Source organism: Myxine glutinosa, chromosome 4 (genome assembly GCF_964187855.1).
Source record: "Myxine glutinosa chromosome 4, kmMyxGlut1.1, whole genome shotgun sequence".
Taxonomy (NCBI): Eukaryota; Metazoa; Chordata; class Myxini; order Myxiniformes; family Myxinidae; genus Myxine; species Myxine glutinosa.
Genome location: NC_136264.1, coordinates 164,007,571 through 164,034,070, shown reverse-complemented (window position 1 = coordinate 164,034,070; position 26,500 = coordinate 164,007,571). Strand labels below are relative to the sequence as shown.

The 26,500-nt window shown below is 44.1% G+C and overlaps 1 protein-coding gene across 2 annotated transcripts in view; it reads right to left on the bottom strand.

The window, feature by feature from the left end:
* LOC137425478 (lipopolysaccharide-responsive and beige-like anchor protein) overlaps positions 1-26,500 on the bottom strand; it is a 722,436-nt gene that overhangs the window by 618,146 nt on the left and 77,790 nt on the right. For both annotated transcript variants that reach the window (XM_068113965.2, XM_068113966.2), the window contains exon 5: positions 421-542. In XM_068113965.2, coding sequence (XP_067970066.2) covers positions 421-542 — 122 coding nt within the window. The remainder of the gene's footprint in view (positions 1-420; positions 543-26,500) is intronic.

Here is a 26,500-nt window from a genome sequence, read left to right as displayed (position 1 = left end):
GGGAAAAAAAATTGAGGGTTTCAGTTACAACACAAGACATTCTCCAAATTGTCTGTAGCATGGCAACGTTTTAAAAAGAGAGACAGACATGTGGGATGCTTTGTTCAAAACCTGCTTTGGTTTTCATTCAATGTTTGCATGAATATGGTTCTAGATGTTGGCTGCAACTTTATTAACGCCTGCAGTGGTTTTATAGAAACTTTCTCAGCATTATTTTTGCAGTATTTCTGATCTCCGACACACTTTAGTCATTTCCAGTATATTCGATACAAAGTTGTTTTTTGTTACAGGTTTTTAAAATAAGTACGTATATGCGGGAACAGCATGCTCAAACTCATACATTGAATATAAAATAAGCAAATTAACAAAAGAAGCTGATTTCCAGTTTGATATTTTAGTGATGGGTCATTCATCGCTCACCAGTAAAGGTGAGGTTTCGCTTTCTCCGCATTTATGTTGTGAAGTGAGTCCATGCGAAACCACGTGTGGAAGGTGAAACCTTTTTGGTAGGGCCAGCGTGCAATGGGAGGCAGGGCAATTGCCTGTATGAGGAGCACAATACAAATAATGCTTTACTAATAACCCTTCAATCATGCATATATAAGTCATGCATATATAAATATATATATATACTGTATATATATATATATATATACTGTGTATATATATATATATATACTGTGTATATATATATATATATATATATATATATATATATACTGTATATATATATATATATATACTGTATATATATATATATACTGTATATATATATATATATATATATATATATATATATATATATATATATATATATATACAGTGGTACCTCGGCTTACGAGTGCCCCAACGTACGAGTTTTTCGGGATACGAGCCGTCGCTCGGGCGGTTTGTTGCTTTGGGATACGAGCCGAGATCCGATGTACGAGCTCAAAAAATTTATTTTTTTGAATTTTCCGGTTGTGGCTTCCGGTTCCGGTCACGCGGTTATCTTGCCGTGAAAGCATCTCTGCTTGGATATAAAACACGCAATCGTCGAAATACATGAGCGAGGAATCTCCTTGCTCCAGCCGGTGACGTCATCGGCGGGGATCCCCGCCTCCAGAGTGGCTGGTCACGTGACCGCCAAAGCGTGTCGCGCGTGCGGGTATAATGAGCTACACCTGTGGATCACGTGACCACGGAAGCACGCCTCGCTTGAGAGGCATGGCTTTCGGTTTGCGTTTTGCTTTATAAGGCGCGATAAATGGGCTTTTGAGTGTTAGCGGTTCATGGCGTTGACGGTTCATGACGGTTCATGACGTTTCATGACGTTTCATGGCGTTGACGGTCAAAAACCCATTACATCAATTTTACCAGGCACTGTACAGTAAGTACAGTGGACACCAAATGCACGGTGGAAGGCTAGAAGTAGAAGATCGTCCAAGACAAGTGAGAATAAGCCATACTTTGGAGGAGATGACGTCATTCGCTGGTCCGATAACCAAAGATGTGGTATAAAAAACCAGGTGAGCTAACAATGCAGCAATGAAGGAATTCGGCCAAGGCACCGGCACACAACGACCTACCTACATCGAAAGACTCAATGCCAATGGTGACAGAAGCCAAGACGGCCGGCTTAAACACCGCCGAAAGACCACGGTGTACCAACTTACGATGCAGAACATCTTGCACTTAATATGATGACAACAGGTGCCATCCTCTGACGTACCATTACAGGTACAGGTACAGTACACGTGAGCACAGAGCAAAAGTTCACTGAAACCGAGATTAAGAAAAAAGAAAAAACACCTCGTGGTCCGTGCTCGATATCCGAGTTTCAATCTTTTCAAACACATGATGCTCTCGGTCACGGTATCTCCTGCGAGCTGCTTCTCCTTCAACCACACAAACAACAACTTCTCCATATCTTCATGGATAGAGGTCCGGAGCTTTGAAATAATCGTAACGCCCTTGGCTGGCGTTATAGCCTTTATGGACTCCTTCTGCTTCAAAATCGTACATATCGTAGAAGGAGTACGATCGTACTGCCTCGCCAAGTCGACAACACGCACACCTCACCTGGCATGCTCTTCTCCTCTGCTTAATAAAACCAGTTTATTTCTTTACATTCTCTTGTATTATGTACAGTATATACGAGGTCGTGCTTGTTTATACATTATTTGTTATTTATAAAGTACATTTTTGTTATTTAAAAGCACCTAACAAAAAAAATTGGTGTTTTTTTTTTGAGGCTGGAACGGATTAATAGCATTTCAATGCATTTGAATGGGAAAATTTGCTTTGACTTACGAGCGATTTGGCTTACGAGCTCCGTCACGGAACGGATTAAACTCGTAAGCCGAGGTACCACTGTATATATATATCAACGACATAGCGTGACGAGCGCTGTCCCGATCTCCTGTGGACCGAAGTCCTAGACCAAAGCGTCACCTCCGACCCGGAGGCCTCAGCCCGGCCACTCTGTCAACAGACAGAGATTTATTCATTGGTCCCCATTGGCTAAACATCAAGCAGAGCCGCCAATCCAGATTTCGGCCTTATTAACCCTCGTCAGGACGGCATACTGCAAAAAATCTAACCAATGAGGACCAAGCTTGATCAACTTAATAGACGATTTTGGTCCTCATTGGTTAGATTTTTTGCAGTATGCCATCCTGACGGGGGTTAATAAGCCCGAAATCTGGATTGGCAGCTCTGCTTGATGTTTAGCCAATGGGGACCAATGAATAAATCTCTGTCTGTTGACAGAGTGGCCGGGCTGAGGCCTCCGGGTTGGAGGTGACGCTTTGGTCTAGGACTTCGGTCCACAGGAGATCGGGACAGTGCTCGTCACGCTGTTATGTCGTTGATTATTATCCCCGCCGATTGCACCGCACCCCCTGGTTTTGGTTTGCACTGGCGGGAACGATGGTCTGTGTGGCAGACAGGCTGTTGGTTCCTTGCGGGTTATGCGGTTTTTACCGTGTGAGACATAATTCGTGGCTGGTGCTCACCATTAAAGCTAGGAGGTGCCTTGATCATATATATATATATATATATATATATATATATATATATATATATATATATATATATATATGTATATATATATATATATATATGTATATATATATATATATGTATATATATGTATATATATGTATATATATATATATATGTATATATATATATATATGTATATATATATATATATATATAGTTAAGGATTCGTCACTTCCGTCTTTGTGGTTTTCATCCACCGGAAGCATTTTTAGTTCCATGTACTATTATTGTTATAGTTTGAGTGAAATGGAGATAACTGTCTTCAAAAGGAAAAATTAGTGTTTTAAAAGAAAAACGAAATGGATCGGGAGAAACCGGAAGAAGAGGCGGACCAAGTGAGATCGGAAGAGAAAGGCCGATCTGCTTGGAGGTGTCGAGCGGACGTTGGTGAACGTTGGTCACGAGCGAATATTGGTTTCCCCGGGAAAGGGATTCCCGTGACAGAGTCGTTATCGCTGTGGCAGATAAACCTGCGTGACGGGTTTTGCGGTGGATTCCGAAAGTGAATCATTGTTGGAGAGCAGGTACGTCTCCATTACGGGCCCGTCCACCATTTCACCTCGCGCCAGCCATTTCACCTTGCGCCAGCCGTTAGCCTGGTTCTCGTGTGTGTCGTGGATTTCAATTGGGAATTTGCGGTTCTCCGTTTGGGAGCCGCTGAACGTTCATACCAGTATCATTGTCTGGTGAACCGAAGGTGTGAATTCCCAGTCGCCTTTTGGGTGAACTTTTGCCTGACCGACGTCGGCCTGACACCTCGCCAAGCGGCTCTTCGGCAGCGTCGACTGTCAGCCGACAGCCGTCCTGGGTTCAGGTCTCAGTACGACCTGTTTTCTTGTGATCACCGGAGCATGGATCGACTTTGGGCCTGGTGCCATGACAGTGACTTTGGGGGTGTTACATTTCGCTCACGTGGAGCACCGTGAGTTATTGAGTTAAGAAACTGGTGGTACCATCATAGGAATTATATGGTATTTGTTGTGCAATTGAAGTTATATCGTACTTGTGCAAGTTGTTATTATTGTGTGATATTAATACAATACTTTGGTTTTGTAACAATTGATTGGTGTGGTTTCACCATTGGTCATTGGCACACATAATAGCACATCTTTCTGCCGTGACTCCTTTCGGGGCTCGGAGGTACACCGTGACCGGGGGTTTGGGGAGGAGCATGTAACAATATATATAAACTCAACATCAAAATAAACTTGTCAAATCTTCAGAAGGACACTCATTGAAATCCTCCATGCAAAAATGAAAAATATTTGAACATAGAGGTAAAGTTCAGCTATCTTTACTAAACACATCAATAGAACAAGAGGTTGCCTCAATCACAAAAAAACAAAAAGCATGGACATCACAATGGGTGGTGCAACAAAAGTCACAGCACTGCAACACAAAGGCACGCACCTGAATACAGTCAAAACAAAATGACACAGGAATGGACACAACACTCCGAACAGTCAAGGACAGAATGACAGCAGTCCTCATTATCGTGTGTGTCCTCCCTGAGCTGTGATGTAGGCTGTACACCTCCGAAGCATGCTCTGTACCAGGCGTCTGATGCGGTCCTGGGGAAGTCTGTCCCACTCCTCCTGCAAGCCTTGAATGAGCATTTTCCGATTGACAGCCGTTGATCTCCACGATGCAAGACGTCGACCAAGCTCATCCCATAAATGCTAAATGGGATTGAGGTCAGGGGAATAAGGCAACCAAGGCATCACTTCAACACCATGTTCCTGGAGGAAGTTGGTGGTCAGGCAAGCAGCATGGGGTCGAGCGTTGTCCTGCTTGAAAACTGCGATGTCAGGATGAGCCTGGAGAAATGGCAGCAGATGAGGTCTCAAAACTTCATTGACATAACGATGACTAGTGAGATTGCCTTCGATGACGACCAGAGGTGTCCTGAAACGGGTGGAAATTCCGGCCCGTACCATCACACTGGGTCCTCCCCAATGATTGATCTGGCGAATACAGCATGATGCATACATTTCCCCACCTCTGCACCATACCCATTGACGCCCACCAGCAGCATGGAGGCAAAATCTGGACTTATCGCTGAACAACACTGCACTCCACTGTTGCTGTGTCCAGCGGCGATGCTGCAGACACCATATTAGTCTGGTCCGCCGATGCACTGCTTTCAACACTGGACCTCGGAAAAGACATCTTGCCACCAGGCCCCGACTTCTCAAGCACCTCCGCACAGTAGAGACACTGATGTGGTTGTTGTGGCGACCTTTTGTCACTGCAGCTGTTTGCGTCGCAGGGCGGAAACGATCATGAAAATGCTGCAGCACAATCCAGCGGTCTTGGTTTGGGGTGGTTGCCTGTGGTCCTCCTCTTCGTGGACCATCATTCACAGTTCGAGTTTCACCGTAACACCTGGACAGGTTGTAAATTGCAGGCTGTGAGCAACCAATACGTTGGGCAATTGTTCACTGGCTTACACCATCCTCAAGCATCCCAATTGCCCTTAAACGTTGTTCAGATGTCAGGCGTGGCATCTGAATTTTCTTGTTGTTTTCCCTGTCAGAAGCCTCTAGTGACTATAGACAGCAGTAAATGAATGTCTAACCACGAAAACCAAAGGATTTCATTGTGAGGGTCATTATTTAAAGGGAAAGATCCCTATACAGAACCACTCAAGCATGCCATTGTTGATCAACCAGGTGATTGAAGTGAAGTTCCCGTTACATTAATCAGCCATTACAATTGAAGAAACGTGTTTGTAAAGCTGCACATTTCAAAAAATGAAAGTGACAAGTTTATTTTGATGTTCAGTTTCTATACATATACATACGTATATATACAGACTTGGCATTTAATATGGAATATTTTTTTTGTGGGGGTGAACTTACTTTTCAAGATGTCTTAGAACCAAAAGTTTATTGGAATTATGTTGAAATTATTCTAGATTTTGTTAATGTGACCTTTAAAAGAAACGAAAACCACATTTGACATTTCGAAACAAATAAATTGATCCTTGAAAGTGATATAAACTGATATCGAACTCAATTCACGGACAGTACTGTGTTAAACTTCTGTACGTTTTCCAGAAGTATTTCTTTATTTTGCACATTAGCCAAAAATTTTTTTAACAAAAACAAAAGTTAAATTGCGACTGGGATTACGCACAATAAAATTACAGTTCAGTACTTCGTGTAACCCCCACAAGCATTCAGGAGAGCACGTACACGTTGAGGCATGCTGTTCACGAGATTTGCCAAGGTTTGGACAGGAATCGCTTGCCATGCAGTGACAATAGCCTGCTGCAATTCACGCGCAGAGGTCGGCTGCTGGTCCAAGTGGTCAATTTGACGCGTTAATTCTGCCCACAAGTTCTCTATCGGATTCATATCCGGGGACATGGCAGGCCACTCCATATGTTCTACACCACGGTCAGCAAGAAAGTGTTGGATCATGCCAGCACGATGAGGCCGTGCATTGTCATCTTGGAAGACAAAGTTTCCTCGAAAGGCTGCACGAGCAAATGGAAGCAATGTTTCTTCCAGAAAGGCCCTGTACTTGAACTGGTTCAGGTTTCCATTCAGAACAACCAGGTCAGTTTTGCCCCCTGCATGAAAAGCAGCCCAAACGGTCACCCCACCACCTCCAGCTTGGACTCTTGGCACTATACAATCTTTGTTGTAGGCTTCATGCACTTGTCTGTGCACTCCGACGCGGCCATCTTGACGATAGACCAGAAATCTAGACTCGTCACTGAAGATCACGTGATTCCAGTGTCCTGGCTGCCATTGACGGTGCTCTCTGGCCCACTGCAATCGGCGCTGGCGGTGTTGTCTGGTCAGGCGTGGCTTTCTCAAGGGACGCCTGGCACGATAGCCTGCTTGAACCAGTCGTTGGTTGACTAGCCTTCTGGATACAGGCACATTTGTCAGTTGCTGCCACTCAGCCCTAAGCCGATTAGCTGACTTGGTACGGCCATTGCAGACTAACCGGTGCAGCTGGCGATCATCCCTCCTTGTGGTTCTGCGGGGACGTCCTGGCCTCGGTATTGGAGTAGGGACACCCCTCTGAGCATTTCGTTTCTGGATCTTTGACACCTGACCTTGAGTGATGCCATACTGCCGAGCAATAGCACGTTGTTTCATGCCGTAATTTCGTAAAGCCACCACTCCATGACAAACAGCATTGTCGAGTTGACGGACCATCTCCAGAGGAAGCGGCAATAACTTTTGGAGACGTGCAGCAGTTGTTTTCCATTAATACAGAACGCAACAACCCTTGTATACCCTACTGTGAAGCCAATCATCAAATGCACCTGTCCGTACATTTTGCCACGCCACCTGTGATATAATCCTGTTGTTGACTTCTTGCTGTGACAGACAATCAGTGACATGGTTCTTTTAACAAATAAATCACCAAAGTGTAAAAGAAACTCACCAGATTGATATACTGAGTTAAGAAAAGAAACCCAAGTCAAGAAAAAAAAAAAATTCCATATTAAATGCCAAGTCTGTATATATAATTATTTATGTCGTTTATCATCAACAGACAAACAACCCAAACCACTGTCCTTGGGAGCCATCTTGCAGTAATTTATAATGTAATTGTATATTTTTGAATAGTGGCCACAATCCCTCCCTTCCCTTCCACACAGCACCACCCTCAATTCCCCCACAACCCCACCCGCACAACCTAACACCCCGCCCTCCTCCCCCATACCACACCTTTTAAAAGAAAAATCAACAAACCACACCTTTCCAGCATTTTTCCATAAATGAGCTGCAAAGTTTAACCCTCACATAACCTTCCTCACCCTCCCTTTCCAACTTAGTTTTGTCATAAAACCCAACCAGTTTTGTCATAAAGCCCAGCCATACCACTCTGACCTGGGATACAGACAGGATTATCCTCATTCCAATGTACCATGTTTTGATCCTTTTGTTAACTCAACTGGACTACCGTCCAGTTGAGTTCATCACATACTGAACCCTCCGGCGTCCGTCGTCTGTCGTCCATTAACTTTTCGACGTTAACACTCCAGCGTCCACAAATATCAACCGATTCTGATCAAACTTGACATGCAGCATCCTTACCCCAAGGACCAGGTTGGTATTACATTTCAGCCCGATCCGTTGAAAAATGGCGGACTTAGGCGACCATTTTGTTTTTGGTCATGAAAACGTCGTTAACACTCGCGTCCACAAATATTAACAGATTTTGATCAAACTTAGAATGTTTAACCCTTATCACACAAGGTAGGTTGCTATTGCACTCCAACCCGATCCGTCACAAAATGGCCGCCAAAGGCCGCCATATTGTTTTCAGATCCGAAACGACGTTAAGACTTTAACGTCCACAAATATTTATGGATTTTGATCAAACTTGGTGTGTGAGACTCTTACCACACAAGGTAGGTTGCTATCGCATGTCAACCCGATCTGTCACAAAATGGCCACCATAGGCCGGCATATTTTTTTCAGCTCTTAAGAAAAGCACAAGAAGTTAAGAAGCTGAAACTGAGAAAGAAGTGAACACAACATTTACGGAAGTGAAATGTATATATAGAAATTGACAAAAATCTTTTTAATTTCAGGATGCCGAAGCTGAAGAAGAAGAGTGCTCGTCAGACATGCTGCTGCTGCGCGCGGAATGAGTGGGTTGAGAGTGCATGATATTGGCTCTGGATTGACAAATCAGCAAGGGCATAGTGAAAGTAAAACAAGGATAAGTATAAGGATACAAGGACCTTAAAATTATTACACAAGGTTGTTGGCTTTTCATTTAGGTCAAATCTAGTACAGACAACTGACCTACTTTAAAGTTGTCCAGTCAGTTCAGTTGAGTTCTGCTTCCCTGGAAGCTCGAGTTGTTTTTATTTTTTTATTTTTTTATTTTTTCATTTTTTTTTGTATACAGAATCGAGGCTCGTGAAAGAGCTAACATTTATCACACAAACAAATCAAACAGACAAACAAAGTATATAAAAAGGGGAGCGGACATACATCGTGATGAACAGCCTTGGCCACCTTACCCAAATGAACTAGATGACAAATATGTGGACAGCCCATCATCACTCAAATCGTTTCTAACAAAATTGTTAACTGGTGAAACAAAGAGCTCAAGTAGCACAACTCGTGTTCACAGATTGGTGTGGTCATTCCCTCAAGATCTCATATATGGAACAACTTCAGGCAAAGTAAAGACATCAAAGCACATATTATTGCCTTGGACAGTAAAATCACTGACTGGTAATGTCGAGATCATAAAGATTCTGAACCGTCTAGGTCATGGGATATCATATTCTACATTGTTGGAAATAGACACAGCTTTGTGTCTGCAGAAATTGCAAACACAACCAGAAAATGATATTGTGCTGCCATCAAATATCTATCCTGGGGTTCCGACTGTGTAAGCATACGACAACATTGACAGGCAGGAGGAAACCCTCAGTGGAGGAGGGACATCACATCGAGTTAATGGGATTGTTGTACAACCACAAGTATTAACAGCCCAACTCCCCACAAACAGAGAAGGAATGCAGAAGGACAGAAGACGCTCTATTCCTCCTAAACCCTTTGTGTCACCCAATTACAACTGTGGCGACAGAAGAAGTCCTCCAGCAATCACACCACTTCAGCCTGACGAGGCACAAATGGCAGAAGTCAAAACTGCTAAGCATAAAAACATCGCTATAAAAAGATAAAAACATTTTTTTTAAACCACCCTGTGAAGACTGCCTTCACCAACATGCCTTGAGAGCCAACTATGAAAGTGCCATATGGCAACGTAGCCTGGTAGCAGATCCAGATGTACCAGATCCCCAGGACAACCATGGATGGACTGCAAGAGAGGATGGCACACTTGATGTTCTGTGGATGACTGGCTCTCCTGCACCTCAGGTCATCATGGAATTCATATCCTGTACATGCCGGCGTGTTTGTCAGCTACCAAACTGCCAGTGTCTGTCTGATAGACTAAAGTGCACAATTGAGTGCAAACTTCAAGACTGTACCAACATGATGGATGCTGATGAAGATGATTCAGACCAGAATACCAGTGATGCTGAAGATCTTGATGATGATGAGGATGTTGACTAAACATCAAACCTACACACTGTACAAGTATATTTGAATGCCTTATGAACACACATTGACAAGTGTAACTTGGCCACTGAAACAATTAAGATTTTAAATGTAGATGATCATGTACATGTACAGGTACGATGTTTACAAGTCAGCTTTCTGTTTGACATGTGAAACTGTGGATTTTCTTGTTTACATGGATTTATGATGCTTAATTGTGTAATAAATACATGAATTTGTGTCTTGTAAAGTTATGTTTTGTGTCCTATTTGAGATATTAGAGTGTGTCATCAAGCGCACATCTCCAAGCCGTTGCTTTCAAATCTTGATTGACAGTATGTCTGTTTGACAGCAATTTGCCTAAAAAAGCTACAAGCTACAGTGGGGTCCAGCAAAGTTACTTGAAAAGGACAGATAATAAGCTTTAATAAAAGTACATTTTTATCTGATACCTCTGGTTGGTACCGATTGGCTATAATCTGGGGTCCAGCCCATGGACTACAAGCCGAATGAAGCGGACGCCCCCCAGCTATGGCGGCGTCTATAGAGGGCGCCCATCCATTGAACCCTCCGTCGGATCGGTCTATAGATGACACATACATATATATATATATATATATATATATATGTATATATATATATATATATATATATATATATATATATATATATATATATATATATATACACACATACATACTAGTGGGGTCACCCGTGGAAATCCCACGGCCATGGATGGACGTGTGTGACATTTGGACATCTTCATTTAGTTGCTGCACATTCACTTTTACAAAATAGTTACTGGCAATTTATCAGATGCACAAATGCTGTAATCTGCACAATGTATTTACTTCTGATAACATGTGAATGCATGTGCGTGCACATGGGAAATACAGTTTGAAATGTGTCACGATATCTCATGTAAAATGTGACTTCAAGAGCTCAAATCCTCTCCCTCCCTGCCCCCATCACACACACTCACACACACACACACACACACACACACACACACACACACACACACACACACACACACACACACACACACACACACACACACACACACACACACACACACACACACACACACACACACACACACACTTCCACATATATACAGTGCATTCAGAAAGTATTCAGACCCCTTCACTTTTTTCACATTTTGTTATGTTGCAGCCTTATGCTGAAATCGTTTATATTCATTTTTCCCTCATCAATCTACACTCAATACCCCATAATGACAAAGAGAAAACAGGATGTTAGAAAGTTTTGCAAATTATTAAAAAGAAAAACTGAAATATCACATTTACATACTGTAAGTATTCAGACCCTTTGCTATGACACTTGAAATTTAGCACAGGTGCCTCCCATTTCTCTTGATCATCTTTGAAATGTTTCTACACCTTGATTGGAGTCCACCTGTGGTAAATTCAATTGATTGGACACGATTTGGAAAGGCACACACCTGTCTATATAAGGTATCACAGCTGACAATGCATATCAGAGCAAAAACCAAGCCATGAGGTCGAAGGAACTGCCTGCAGAGCTCAGAGACAGGTTGTGTCGAGGCACCGATCTGGGGAAGCCTACAAAAAAATCTCTGCTGCATTGAAGGTTCCCAAGAGCACAGTGGCCTCCATAATTCTTAAATGGAAGAAGTTTGGAACAACCAGGACTCTTCCTAGAGCTGGCAGCCCGGCCAAACTGAGCAATCGGGGGAGAAGGGCCTTGGTAAGAGAGATGACCAAGAACCCGATGGTCACTCTGGCTGAGCTCCAGATATCCTGTGGGGAGATGGGAGAAACTTCCAGAAGGACAACCATCACTGCAACACTCCACCGATCTGGGATGTATGGCAGAGTGGCCAGACGGAAACCTCTCCTCAGTGAAAGACACATGAAAGCCCACGGAATCTTGTTTCTCACAGTCTGAGAATCCTTTAGGTGCTTTTTTGCAAACTCCAAGCGGGCTTTCATGTGCCTTTCATGTGTCTTTCATACATAGTCCCGCAATTTGTTATATATCTTGGCATTTTCCCTTGTGTGCATGCATGTTCTCAATTATTTCTGACACCGAGTCTAAAACCATCGATAAAAATGAAATCAAATGGTGAGTTAGATTGGAGATGAAGGCGTGAGAGAGACTCAATGGCCTTTATATTACAGGCCTTTGAGAATTCATTTCGTTCTATAAACGGAAACTTTCATCGGATTTTATTCACGTTTTTTTTTTTTCACCGAGTCTAAAACTATGTTAGCGACTGTGAAAAATGAAATGATATATTTAGAGTTGAAATAAAACTGTGAGAGAGAGAAAGACACCACGGGCCTAACTAAACAGGCCTCAAAGCTATGAAAGTTAATAAAATTGTGCATATTTGTTTATGTAGCCTCTCCCAGAATGGTGAGGCAAATCCCACAAATACAACAACAACATGCATTTTAAAGGCCATTTCCCCTACTAGAGCGGGGGTTAGCCTTGCGGTCCCCATGACAATCTTCTCCATTTTGCCCTATTTTCTGCATCTCTCCTTGTTAACCCCCTTGCCCGCATTTCTTCTTCCACCATCTTTAGCCAAGTCTTTCTCGGACTTCCCCGTCCTCTACTTCCTTCTACATTCATTTCCATCACTCTTCTCAACCAGTCACTTTCATCCTTCCTCAACACATGACCAAACCATCTCAACCTGTTCCTCTTCACAGCATCAATCACAGGCTCTATTCCCATCATCTTTCGCAATTCATCATTTGTCTTCCTCTCTCTCAACGATACTCCGCACATCTGTCGAACCATTCGCATTTCCACCCTTTCCAACCTTCGTTGCTGCTCTGCGTTCATTACCCATGTCTCGCTCCCATAAATCATAACACTTCTCACACATGCAGCATACACCTTTCCCTTCAGCTTCAACGACACTCCCCTCATCATCAGCACGCCACTCAGTTCCCGAAACTTCTTCCATGCACATCTCACTCTAGCAACCATTGCCGAGTCTGATCCACCTTCTCCATTCAGCATGTCTCCGAGGGAGCAAAATGTTTTCACACCTTCCAGCTTCATGCCGTCTCCAAGATCCAACTCAACATTTCCTCCATCTTCAGCTCCCTCTGTGCACACCTTACATTTGAATGTAGCTGCCACACTGGTTAAATGACCCTCTCAGACCACTACATTTTTGATGAACCCACTCAGCGCACATTGTACATTGAATGGAGTTCACTCTGACACCCTTCCTACACACAGCACAGGGCCACTTCCCAGTTCTTTCCACCTCACCACATGCTTTACCACTTGCCATCACCTTCGTCTTTCCGATATTCACCTTCAGACCTTTTGTCTCCATACATTCCTTCCACTTGTTCATCTTTTCCTTCAGTCCATCCATACTTTCCGCAATCAACACCAGATCATCTACATACAACAACTCCCACGGTAAACCCTCCTTTACGTTCTGAGCCAGCACCTCCATCACAGCTACAAATAGTAGTGGACTTAGTACCGACCGCTGATGCACTCCCACCTTCACCTCAAACTCACCACTGTTCCTGTCCTTCGTCCTTACAGCTGTGCACGCTCTTTTGTACATTGCCATCACTACTCTGATCAACCATTCCTCTACTCCTAACTTCCTCAATGCCCATGTCAATACTTTGCATGGAACCCTATCGAATGCTTTCTCCAGATCAACAAACCCAAGAAACAACTTCTTCCTCTTCTCCATGTACTTCTCCTGCAACTGCCTCACAATGAAAAGCGCATCTGTCGTTCCTCTTCCTGGCATAAATCCAAACTGCATTTCGTCGATCTTCACTTTCTTCCTTATCCTCCTCTCCAACACCCTTTCCAATACCTTCATTCCATGCTCCAATACCTTTATCGCTCGGTACGAGGCACACTCGAGAGGGTCACCTTTCCCCTTGTATAGAGGGACGAGGGTACTCAGTTCTCAATCCACTGGAATGCGGCCTTCTTTCACCACCAGCTTACAGATCTCTGTCATTCTCTTCACACCCCAACTTCCTGCTGCCTTCAACATATCTCCCACAACTCCCGTCGGCCCTCCCGCTTTTCTGCCCTTCATTGCTTTTATCGCTTCCTCAACTTCCTTCTCAGTTATCTTCTATGGCCGGTCCTAAAACTGGGTTACTCTCTATGTTGCCATCCCATTCATTCTCTGTATTCAACAGCATTTCCATATATCTTTTCCATCTTCCTTTAATTCCATCTGGGTCGACAATGATTTGTCCCACTTCATCCTTCAAGTAACTCACCCCCATCACAGCACACCTCTCTTTCACTATCTGCTTTGCAATCCTGAATACTGCTTTCTGACCCTCTTCCGAATCCAAGCATTCTCCGAACATTTTCCTACATGCCTCCTGTGCCTTTGCTACCTCTTTCTTTGCAGCCTTCTTGGCTGCCTTATAACTTTCATGCTCTGCTGTTTCTGCTCCCGTACCCTTCGCCTTCTGCCACTCCTTGAACTTCTTCCTCTTCTCGTCAATCCTCTTTCCAACTTCATCATCCCACCACCATGTTTCCGAGTGCCTCGGTGGTCCTTTTGTCCATCCACATACCTCACCAACGGCTCCCAACAGACCAGCTTTCATTGACATCCAACCACTTTCAAGCTCAACCACATCATCCTCGACCCTACTCAGCCCCTCTTTTAATGCCTCCCTTACTGTCACCTCTTTCAACCTCCACACCTTCATTCTCGGTTGGTACTTCACCCACCGAGCTCTACTTGCACCTTTCACCCTTATGTCGCAGACAACCAAGCCGGCAATAATCCCGCGAATGGCGAGGCAAATCCAGCGAATGTCGGCGATAATCCCGGAAACGGCAAGGGAAATCCCACGAACGTTGATGAAAATCGGCGAATGCATGCCGTGCCAGTTTCAATGGGGAAAAGGGAAACAGCTAATTGCACGAATAGATACTACGGAGTGTTTTCATTCTGTACTGGTGGAACATCCTGCGAAGCTCTCGATTACAGTCCGGCTAAACTTTGCGGCCGCAAAGGCCATGAAAACGCAAAACACACAACAGTGAATGTAGAAGCAGGTCATGCTCTCAGCTCGTAAACGTTTTTTGCACAAGTCCAGCTGCTTTATGCATGGCTAGTGAAAGATGGGTTTTATAAATACCGTATGTCAGTATGTCCAGCTAACCGCTGCAGAAGCAGGTCATTTTATCACCCACGAATACGCAGAACCCACGAATAGCTGTACCAACATGTACAGCTTTCAGACCGACTATTTACATATACACTACATGGCCAAAAGTATGCAGACACCCCTTCTAATTAGTGGATTCGGTTATTTCAATAACACCCATTGCTGACAAGTATATATAATCAAGCACACAGCCATGCAATCTCCATAGACAAACATTGGAAGTAGAATGAGTCGTACTGAAGAGCTCAGTGACTTTCAACGTGGCACCGTCATCGGATGCCACCTTTCCAACAAGTCAGTTCATCAAATTTCTGCCCTGCTAGAGCTGCCCCGGTCAACTATAAGTGCTGTTATTTTGAAGTCAAAACGTCGAGGAGCAACAACAGCTCAGCCACAACGTAGTAGGCCACACAAGCTCACAGAACGGGTCCGCCGAGTGCTGAAGCGCGTAAAAATAATCTGACCTCGGTTGAAACACTCACTACCGAGTTCCAAACTGCCTCTGGAAGCAACGTCAGCACAAAAACTGTTCGTCAGGAGCTTCATGAAATGGGTTTCCATGGCTGAGCAGACACACACAAGCCTAAGATCACCATGTGCAATGCCAAACGTCAGCTGGAGTGGTGCAAACTCGCCGCCATTGGACTCCGGAGCAGTGGAAACGCGTTCTCTGGAGTGATGAATCATGCTTCACCATCTGGCAGTCTGACGGACTAATCTGGGTTTGGCGTATGCAAAGAGAACGCAACTGCCTGAATGCATGGTGCCAACTGCAAAGTTTGGTGGAGGACGAATAATGGGCTGGGGCTGTTTTTTCATGGTTTGGGCTCGGCCACTTAGTTCCAGTGAAGGAAAATCTTAATGCTGCAGCATACAATGACATTCTAGATGTCATTGTATGCTGTCATTGTATGATTCCTCCGTCGTGCGAAGTCCTTCCTTGGCACACCTGAGCTCCTCACCACATACAAGGCTTTCATCTGCAGCTCAATGGAGTACTGCTCTCCCCTCTGGACTGGTGCTCCTGCCTCACACCTAGCTCGTCTTCACGCTGTTGAAACCAAAGCGTTCAGAATCTTTGGAATCTCCCGCGATGACGCTATCTCCGAGGGCCTTTCACTTAATCACCGCAGGCAGGTTGGTGGTCTTTCCGTCTTCTACCGACTCCTCTCTGGCCTTGCCCCCCCCAGCTCTCTCTGGGCTCTGTCCCCCAAATATTCCTGCAGGTCGCACAAGATCTGCCTGCAACCCTCTTATGGTTAAACTGCCAAAATCAAGACTCTCTGCTCACCTTCACTCCTTCATTCCTCTTTTCTCCCGCCTCTGGAACAAACTCCCTCACTCTCTTCAATCCCACTCCTCCCTCCAGGTCTTTAAAACGGCTGTTCACCACCATCTCTTATCTTCCCCAATCCAAAACCTTGATCTTTTCTATCCCCGCTAATTTCACCCCAAATCCACTTTTTTGAGGTGACTTTTGACTTCTTTCCTGGAAGTCCTTGGTGTCCTTGCGTTTTATACCTATCCTGCCTCCCCCCAGGCCCTCTCCCTCCAAAAACATCTCCCGATGTCCCTGCTCTCAAATGTTGTGTTTGTGTGCTTCCTCCCCTTCTCTCCCCATCTTGTCGACCGCTCCCCTTTTTATATACTTTGTTTGCTTGTTTGTTTGATTTGTTTGTTTGATAAATGTTAACTCTTTCACGAGCCTTGACTCTGTGTACAAAAACAAACAAAAAAAAAAAAAATGATTATGTGCTTCCAACTTTGTGGCAACAGTTTGGGGAAGGCCATTTCCTGTTTCAGCATGACAATGCCCCCGTGCACAAAGCGAGGTCCATACAGAAATGGTTTGTCGAGATCGGTGTGGAAGAACTTGACTGGCCTGCATAGAGCCCTGACCTCAACCCCATCGAACACCTTTGGGATGAATTGGAATGCCGACTGCGAGCCAGACCTAATCGTCCAACATCAGTGCCCGACCTCACAAATGCTCTTGTGCCTCAATGAAAGCAAATCCCCGCAGCAATGTTCTAGCATCTAGTGGAAAGCCTTCACAGAAGAGTGGAGGCTGTTGTAGTAGCAAAGGGGGTGACCAACTCCATATTAATGCCCATGAATTTGGAATGAGATGTGTAACGTTCATGTGCCCACATACTTTTGGTCATGTGGTGTATGTATATATATATATATATATATATATATATATATATATATATATATATATATATATGTATATATATATATATATATATATATATATATGTATATATATATATATATATATATATATATATGTATATATATCTATATATCTATATATATATATATATATATATATATATATATATATATAGATAGATAGATACAGTGAAACCTTGACTTACGAGTTTAATTCGTTCTGTGACCGAGCTCGTAACTCAATTTGCTCGTTTCTCAAATTAAATTTCCCCATTAAAATGCATTGAAATGCTATTAATCCGTTCCAGCCCCCAAAAACCACACCAATTTTTTTTGTTACGTGTTTTTAAATAAGAAAAATGTACTTTATAAATAACAAATAATGTATAAACAAGCACGACCTCGTATATACTGTACATAATAAGCGGCGTTACGCGCGCTGCTTGTAAACAAGGAGGAAGCGGACAACGCGGTAATTTGTAAGAGTCTTTATTCAAGAGCTCACTAACACTGGCGCGCTCCGGGCTGCGCGCCTGGTGTATATCCTGAGGCCACGCCTACCCCTCAGCATGGCCGCCGCCCACTTGGTGCGCGGAATGATGTCACCACGCCAGTGAGCTTCCGTGTCCGCCACAATGTAAAGAAATAAACTGGTTTTATTAAGTGTATTTACCTTGAAGATCAGACGAAGATGCTGGCGGAGGTGGAGGAGATGACTTTTGCCTTTTTCGCCACACTTTCCTCACTTTCACTTGCAGGGCGTTTCAATAAAAACCTGTCCAACGAGGTTTGTTTCTTCCTCCCTTTCAAAATGTTTCGATCGTACTGCTACGATCGTACTGCCTCGCCAAGTCGACAACACGCACACCTCGCTCATGTTTTTCGACGATTGCGTGTTTTATATCCAAGCACATCATCCTCTTCTTCTTCTCAGTACTGCCCTTGGCACTCAATTTCTTAGGACCCATGGTTAAAACTAAGAAATTTACCAAAATAACCAACATGCGAAAACAAAGCAGCAGCGATATACGGCAGAGATGCTTGCACGGCAAGATAACCACGTGACCGGAACGCTCGTTGGGCCATCTTGTGGTGGGTGGCGTAAGCTCGTAACTCAGATCTCGGCTCGCATCTCAAAGCAAAAAACCGCCCGAGCGACGGCTAGTATCTCGGAAAACTCGTAAGTTGGTGCACTCATAAGTCAAGGTTTCACTGTATATATATATATATATATATATAGTGTTCCAAAAATACCTGGACAACTTTCGTTGTAAATATATTTTGTACTACAAATGATACAATACATATATATTGTTACATTTATGGGGGGTAGGTAAGAGGATCACATAGGAAAGGTAGGATTGTATAATTTATAGCATGGACCGTGGACGTGTAGGAGAAATCTCAATGTACTGAAGGAGGGAAACTGTAGCTTAAGATTGTTTATGTGTTTTCAAACAAGGGGTGAAGCAGTGCTAATTACTACAGGGATTAAGGCTAGTTTTACCCAGTACGTTATTTTCCCTCTGTAATTTTCCCTTTACGTTTTGCTGACAAGGCCGGCCATGAAAACAACAACAACAACCACGGACAGAACCCAAGCAGAGCCGATCGGGGCAGTTTCCCTACTTCCGACAGAACCCAAGCAGAGCGGATCGGGGCAAGTTCTGCCCAATGGACCTCATAAAGAAAAAAGCCATGCCCCCAGAGTAATAGCAGTCAGGCCACGCCCGAAAGCCCCCCCGATTGGCTGAGCAGAGTGAAGAAGAAGAGGGCATCTATCTATCTCTCTCCCTCTCTCTCTCTCTCTCTCTCTCTCTTGGCAAAAGCAAAAGGCGCTCGTTTAGTAGGCCTAAACTAATACTAAGACCAAGAACTGTCTATGAAAAAAAGCAAGCAAATTGTAAGATGAAAGAACAGAATAATTCAATTAGTACCATTGGACAAAACTGGGCATAGCAAGTACAACAATTTGAAATATCTTGAAAATGAAAGAAACTACTAGTGTACTTAAGCAATAGCCACTGGCAAGGCCGGCCAAGGAAAACAACAGCAGTTAATGACAGCAGTTATTCATCAGAGTTATGAAGATAAACCCTAAAACAACTGTTAGTGATATTACCAACATTCTACAGAGTGCAGGGATGAATGTTTCAAAATCTACTGTTTGTAGAACACTTCGACATCAGAATTACAAAGGCTACACTACAAGATGCAAACCTCTCATCAGCACCAAAAAAAGAAAGACCAGATAAGAATTTGCTGAGAAATACAGAGGTGAACCAGTGAGTTCTGGGACAAAGTTTTATGGAGAGATGAAACCAAGATAATCCTTTACCAAACTGATGAAAAGGCAAAAGTGAGGAGAAAGGAAGGAACTGCATATGATCCAAAGCATGATGTGACTAATGATGACATCAGCAGAATGAATTTGGAAGTGTACAGAAACATTTTGTGTACCTATGTACAAGAACATGCCTCCAAACTCATTGGTCGGCTCTTAACCATGCAGCAAGACAATGATCCAAAATACACTGATAACACAATGAAGGAGTTAATCAGGGGAAAAGTGGAAGGTTTTAGGCTAGCCAATTCAATCTCCTTATTGAAATCCAATGGAGCAGGCATTTAATTTGCTGGAAGAGGAGACGAAGATCAGAAACTCCCACAACAAACAACAACTGAAAATGGCTGCAGTAAAGGCTTGGCAAAGCACCTCAAAGGACGATTCCATGAGTTTGGTGATGTCGATGGGTCAGCGGCTCGATGCAGATATTGTATGCAAGGGATATGCAACCAAATACTATTATACTACTTTAATATACTGTAAGTTAATCTGTTCTAATACTTATGCTTACATATATATATATATATATATATATATATATATATATATAAATATATAAATATATATAAATATATATATATATATATATATATATATATATATATATATATATATATATATATATACACTGTATATATATATATTGTCATGTAACTGCCCTCTGGTGAACACTACAGGGCGACACAGATGACAAACCGAGCTTTAACTCCGAGGCGTTTGATTCAATGGCAGACCTTCGTTACATGCGTGGGGAGCAAGTGGGGAAGAAGCCGTGAGCGCTTACCTGCACAGGTCCACCCAACATCTTCAACCCTGCAATGATCAACTCAAACCGACACAATTAAAATGTACAATAATACCGGCTTTATTGAAGAATGCCGGGAACAAAATAATGCACGATAAAAACTATGATTCCTAAATGGGACGTCCCACAGACAGACTCGAATACGGGGACAAAGGGAAATATAAAAGAACGAAAAGAAAAGTATGTTATTTATTGTGGGAACTTAGCTCCGAGATGCTCTTGAATCTCATCAGGAATCGTCAAAGATCGTCACAGGACTCGACGTCCTTGCGTGCGAAAACCACAGGCTGCACTCCGGTGGGCACGAATTGGCCTCGCCGAGCGGTCCGCTCACTCCTGGCTTCGTGCGCGAAGCGAACAGGCCTTGGCGTGCAGCTCGCTCTTCCAGCCGTGCTTGTCCTCACAATCTCGTTCACCAACACCAACATCAACACCAAAGCCAGACGATGCAAGGAAGTCCAGAGCCTCGACCGTTCGTTGTCAAAAGCCAGGACTCGAGAATGAAATAAGAGCCAAGAGGAAGATGTAGTGGTGTCTCAAGGAATGTCCTTCGCTCAAAAGGAGAAAATGTCGGCCGAGCGTTCTTTTATAGTTATACACAAGGCTCTGACGTCATTCATGCCTTCTCCACCAATCTCATAGTCCGTTTCTTGAACCAAATTCCGGACCAATCACTGCTCTTTGGGGCATGGCCTCACAGACCTTTTGTGCCTGTGTGCTCACCGCTCACCAGGTCGATGTTATCCGCGGTTGTGTTCAATGTCCTGTTTCCGGTTGGTTTTTATTTAGTGTCATAAATGGGCGATTTCTTACTATGTGTGTGTGCTGCTGGTGTCATAAGAAACAGAGGAAATATAACAGAGGCCATTACATACAGGGAATTCATTACCCATAATCCCTCGCGAATTAACATATCCCACCCCACGTGATGGGAACGAAGACATGCTCTTCCACAACATACAGTCCACAGAAATTTCCTACTTATTACATGGGGTTTCTTCTTCTTCACGACAGAGCACACAACCGATACAATTCTACCTGGACTAAGGTATTGCCTACCCCCCACAAACGTAACAATATATATATATATATATATATATATATATATATATATATATATATATACGAGGTGTGTTCAAAAAGTATCCGACCTTCATAAAAATACTTGTATCCAGATACAACAAACTTATACTAATCTGCTTCAAAGTAGTCCCCTTGGGCTGCGACACACTTCTCCCAACGGTTCTGCCACTATTGGAAGCAGCGCTGGAACGCCTCTTTTGGGATGGCGCGCAGCTGGTCCGTCGCAATCCGCATGATGTCTTCTCTGGACTGAAATCTGGTCCCTTTCAGGGACATTTTCAGCTTTGAGAAAAGCCAGAAGTCACACGGAGCCATGTCGGGAGAGTAGGGAGCCTGACGAAGCACAGGTGTGTTGTGTTTGGCCAAGAAACTCTGTATCAAATGTGAAGAATGGGCAGGTGCGTTATCGTGATGGAGCTGCCAATTGCCCACTGCCCACAGGTCCAGCCGTTTGCTTCGCACAGCGTCACGAAGGTGACGCAGAACCTCTTGGTAATACTCCTTGGTGATGGTTGTGCCGTGTGGTGCGTACTCGTGATGAACCACGCCACTGGAGTCTAAGAAGACGGTCAGCATGACTTTGACATTGCTGCGGACCTGCCTTGCTTTTTTTGGCCTCGGGGATGTTGGATGCTTCCATTGTGATGACTGCAACTTGGTTTCTGGGTCGTACCCATAAACCCAGGACTCATCGCCAGTGCTCACTGTGTTGAGGAAGCTGGGATCACTGTTCAAAGTCTCCAGCATGTCCTGTGCGATCTCCAAACGGAGTTGCTTCTGCTCAATCGTTAGCAGCTTTGGTACGAACTTCGCTGAGATTCTCCTGAAGCCCAAATCCTCCTTCATAATGGAATGAACGGATCCAATGCTGACGCCCACCTCGTCTGCAAGTTCTCTGATCGTGATTCGACGATCCTGCATCACCAGGGTCCTCAATTGGTCAATGACGATCTCATTTCGGGATGTTGAGGGCCTACCCGAACGTGCTTCACTCTCCACTGATGTGCGGCCATATTTGAAGCGGTTGTACCACTCCTTTATATGTGTGGTGCTCATTGCTTCGTCCCCGAAGGCCTGTTGAATCTTGCGGATCGTTTCCACTTGGGAATCGCCAAGCTTTACACAAAATTTGATGCAGTAGCGTTGTTCAAGTTTTTCCGTCATTCTGTCAAAAACGAAAATCCGACGGTGCTCACTTCCACTTCCTCACTCATCGGCGGTCTGCCGTCGAATGACAGCTTCTGCAGGTGGGAAAAAATTCACGCGTGCGCATTAGGATCGCCTACATACGTGCACCAATCAACGCCTCCCTAGCTTCATTTGTTTACGCACGACAAATTAAGGTCGCATACTTTTTGAACACACCTCGTGTATATATACATATATATATATATATATATATATATATATATATATATATATATACTGTATATATATATATATATATATATATATATATATATATATATATATATATATATATATATATATATATACATATATATATATATTGTATATCTATATATAGTGGGGCGGCTTAGCCCAAATATTCAAAAGAATTGTGCATTTTGTGATACAAGCACCAAATTTGGCACAAATGTACATTAATATGTTGCGAACATTTTCAGATATTGGGCCACTTGAAATTCCGTAATTTTTTTTTCAAATTTTTTCAAATTTCGTAATTTCAAATTTTTCGGGTGACACCGTCACAATTTCGGTCTTCGAGGCCGGCCGATAGGCAAAGTGTGACCGGAAGGGACGAGGTTCTCCTGACCACGTGGCCCTCGATCTGGGAAGCGAGAGGCGTTCCATTAGTGGACGCGCCCCTCACGCCCGACTTTTGGGCGGCCCCGGCAGGCCGTTTGTTTTGACGTTCCGTGACAGGCCCCGCACCCCCACCTCCGGGCCGACCGGAAGCTTGTGCTGAGTACATCATACCTGAACAACTCAGTGAGGCAGAACACAGCAGTGCACACCAGGGTAACCCCTTCAGTGCATAAACCAATTAACCTGTCCACTGCAGGGCATATAGAAATGAAGTTATTTTCTGCATATAATAATAATATAAGTTCAGTTCTATATAACAATTTCTGTTATCACCACTACCACTACAACTACCACTACTACAAGCTTTGTCTGGAATTTTGTGGACTAACAGACAAACAGACATACAGACAAGCTGGGATCAAAACATTACCTCCTTCCACCATTGAGTGTAGAGGTAAACATCATGGAAATTATATCATGCCCTAGATTTAATTCATGCTTACCCGTGTATTTGCTTCACTGGTTCACAAGGTCTTTTGCATACATGTAATTCAGACTCTCGTCTTCATTGCTGACCACACAATGTTCGCAACATATTAATGTACATTTGTGCCAAATTTGGTGCTTGTATCACAAAATGCACAATTCTTTTGAATATTTGGGCTAAGCCGCCCCACTATATCGGCCGGCCTCGAAGACCGAAATTGTGACGGTGTCACCCGAAAAATTTGAAATTACGAAATTTGAAAAAATTTGAAAAAAAAAATTACGGAATTTCAAGTGGCCCAATATCTGAAAATGTTCGCAACATATTAATGTACATTTGTGCCAAATTTGGTGCTTGTATCACAAAATGCACAACAGGTTTGCTATGCTGCTACACTAATATATATTGTTGCGGATATGAGATTGGCCTCCATCCATATCCGCTTGTAAATATTCCCCTATTTCCCCAATACTTCCCAACTATCCCCAATCCCCCATTCCCTAGTCCCATTTTCTGTAAACAACACTCTGTAGACCCGACCTTCCCCTATTTCCCCCATTAAATGTCGCATCCAGGTCCACCGCATCTCACGTAGACAACTATAGGACATCTTGCTAGTTATTCTTAGTCTATGTCAGTTAAGGACTCGTTTCCATTAATTCTGACTCTTCGTTGCACCAGAATGTGATTGTATGGCATCGTTAGGAAGTTTAGGACCTCCCAATACCTCCCCGCAGCTCTTCCTCATGGAACAACAACAACAACAACAACAACAGCGGCGGCGGCGCGGGGAGTGTGCGTCCTCACTCCGGCTTGGTTAGCCGCCATTGAACATGTGCTCGACGGGGTTACCAAGTAGGGGCTCGCTGTCAGCTCCTCGTCAAGGGCGGAGCCCGGTAACCCCCCGCACCCAATAGAAGCGGCGGACCGATTCCATCTGGGGCGGAGCCAACGAGCCGAGGGCGTGTCACTCCCCGCTGAGCATGCGCAGGAAGAGGGAGGTGACGTCAGATGCGCGCTGGACTTGAAGGAAGAGAGACGCCACCTCCGAGCGCTGCAATACCTCCCCGCATCTCTGGACCGGACCGTGTTGATTCTGCCCCTGAGCCAAGGTGCACCTTGTGCTATCGACTGCCTGTCCTTCCCTGCCATCAATCCCTGTGTAAGTCAGTCTTGTTCCGTTTGTGTGTGGTCTGTCGGGGATAAGATAAGACTGTAACTAAGTGCCCATCTTTTCTGTGCTTTACCTCTTACCTTGTAATCTACCCCCTTTTCTGCATCACCAATTATATCCTCCTCCGGAGGTCTTGAGAACTGTACCCCTTGTGTCGTTTCATTTATCCCAGCCGTTGTGTCCTTTCCTTCATTGATTTAGCATAGCGCGATTTAGTCAACGGCGGGTGGAATCGGGTAAACTGTGCGAACACGGCGGCCATTCCGCTCGGCCCATCATAACATCTTAATAAGTCGTGTCCGTAACAATTGGTGTCGAGGAGTGAGATCGGACCCGAAGCGCGCTTCACGCGCTCGAAATTATTAACGGCGAAATTTGATTTTGTTTTACAAAAATAAAAACCCGAATTTTGAAGGTCGCGCTATGGCAGATCAAGACGGCTGGGTTCCGGTAGAGGAGAGTGAGGCAGGGTCGATCCAGGACCAAATTGAGGGACAAGAGGAGAGCGAAGCAGTGAGGGTGGCAGGTTCGCAAAATGGCGCCTCGCACATGGCCACGGCGACCGCGCCCGCGACCGTAGTAGCGCCGCTGGTAGATTTGAACCTTTTTTTAATACAAATGAAGGCCCTTATGGCCCAGAATAGCGAGAAATTGAGGGAGGACATGGGGTCCAATAGCGAGAAATTGAGGGAGGACATGGGGGCCAATAGCCAACGGTTAGAACAAAGGATGGGGGCCCAGATCGGAGGGTTAGGGAGTAGAATAGAGGGATTAGGCAACAAATTTGAGGGATTAGACAATAGATTAGGGGAAATACAGGAGGGGTTAACGGGGGTAGAAAACAGAATGGCCGCTCAAGAGAATCAAATGGAAGGGATGAAAAAGGGGTTAGAGGGGTTAGAAAACAGTATGGAAGGCAAATTGAGGGACATGAGGGACCAAGCGGAAAGGGAAGTTAAACAAATGGGGCAGCAGATAGAGGGGGTCAGAATGGGGGTAGAAACTAAATTGGATGCTCACAGGGAGGAAATGGAGCAGATGAGGGTGGCATCTGGACAGGAGATGCAAGTGATGGGAGAGGAGATCAGAAGAGGTGTGAGTGAGGAGGTCGGAGGAGTGCGCGAGGAGGTGAGGCACTGTAAGGAGCGCATGGAGAAGGAGGTGAGAAAGGGGACTGTAAAATTGCAAGGTGGTATAGAGGAGTTGACGCTGGGAGTAGAACAACTGACAGTGGGACAAAAGGAGTTGGGGGACCAGGTAAAGAAGAACACAGTGGTAATAGAGGGTTTAAAATCGACACAGAAGGAGATGAAAAAGGACGTAGGGGTAATTAAAAAAGAGTGTCAGACGGTACACGAGGACCTGACGAGGAAAATGAA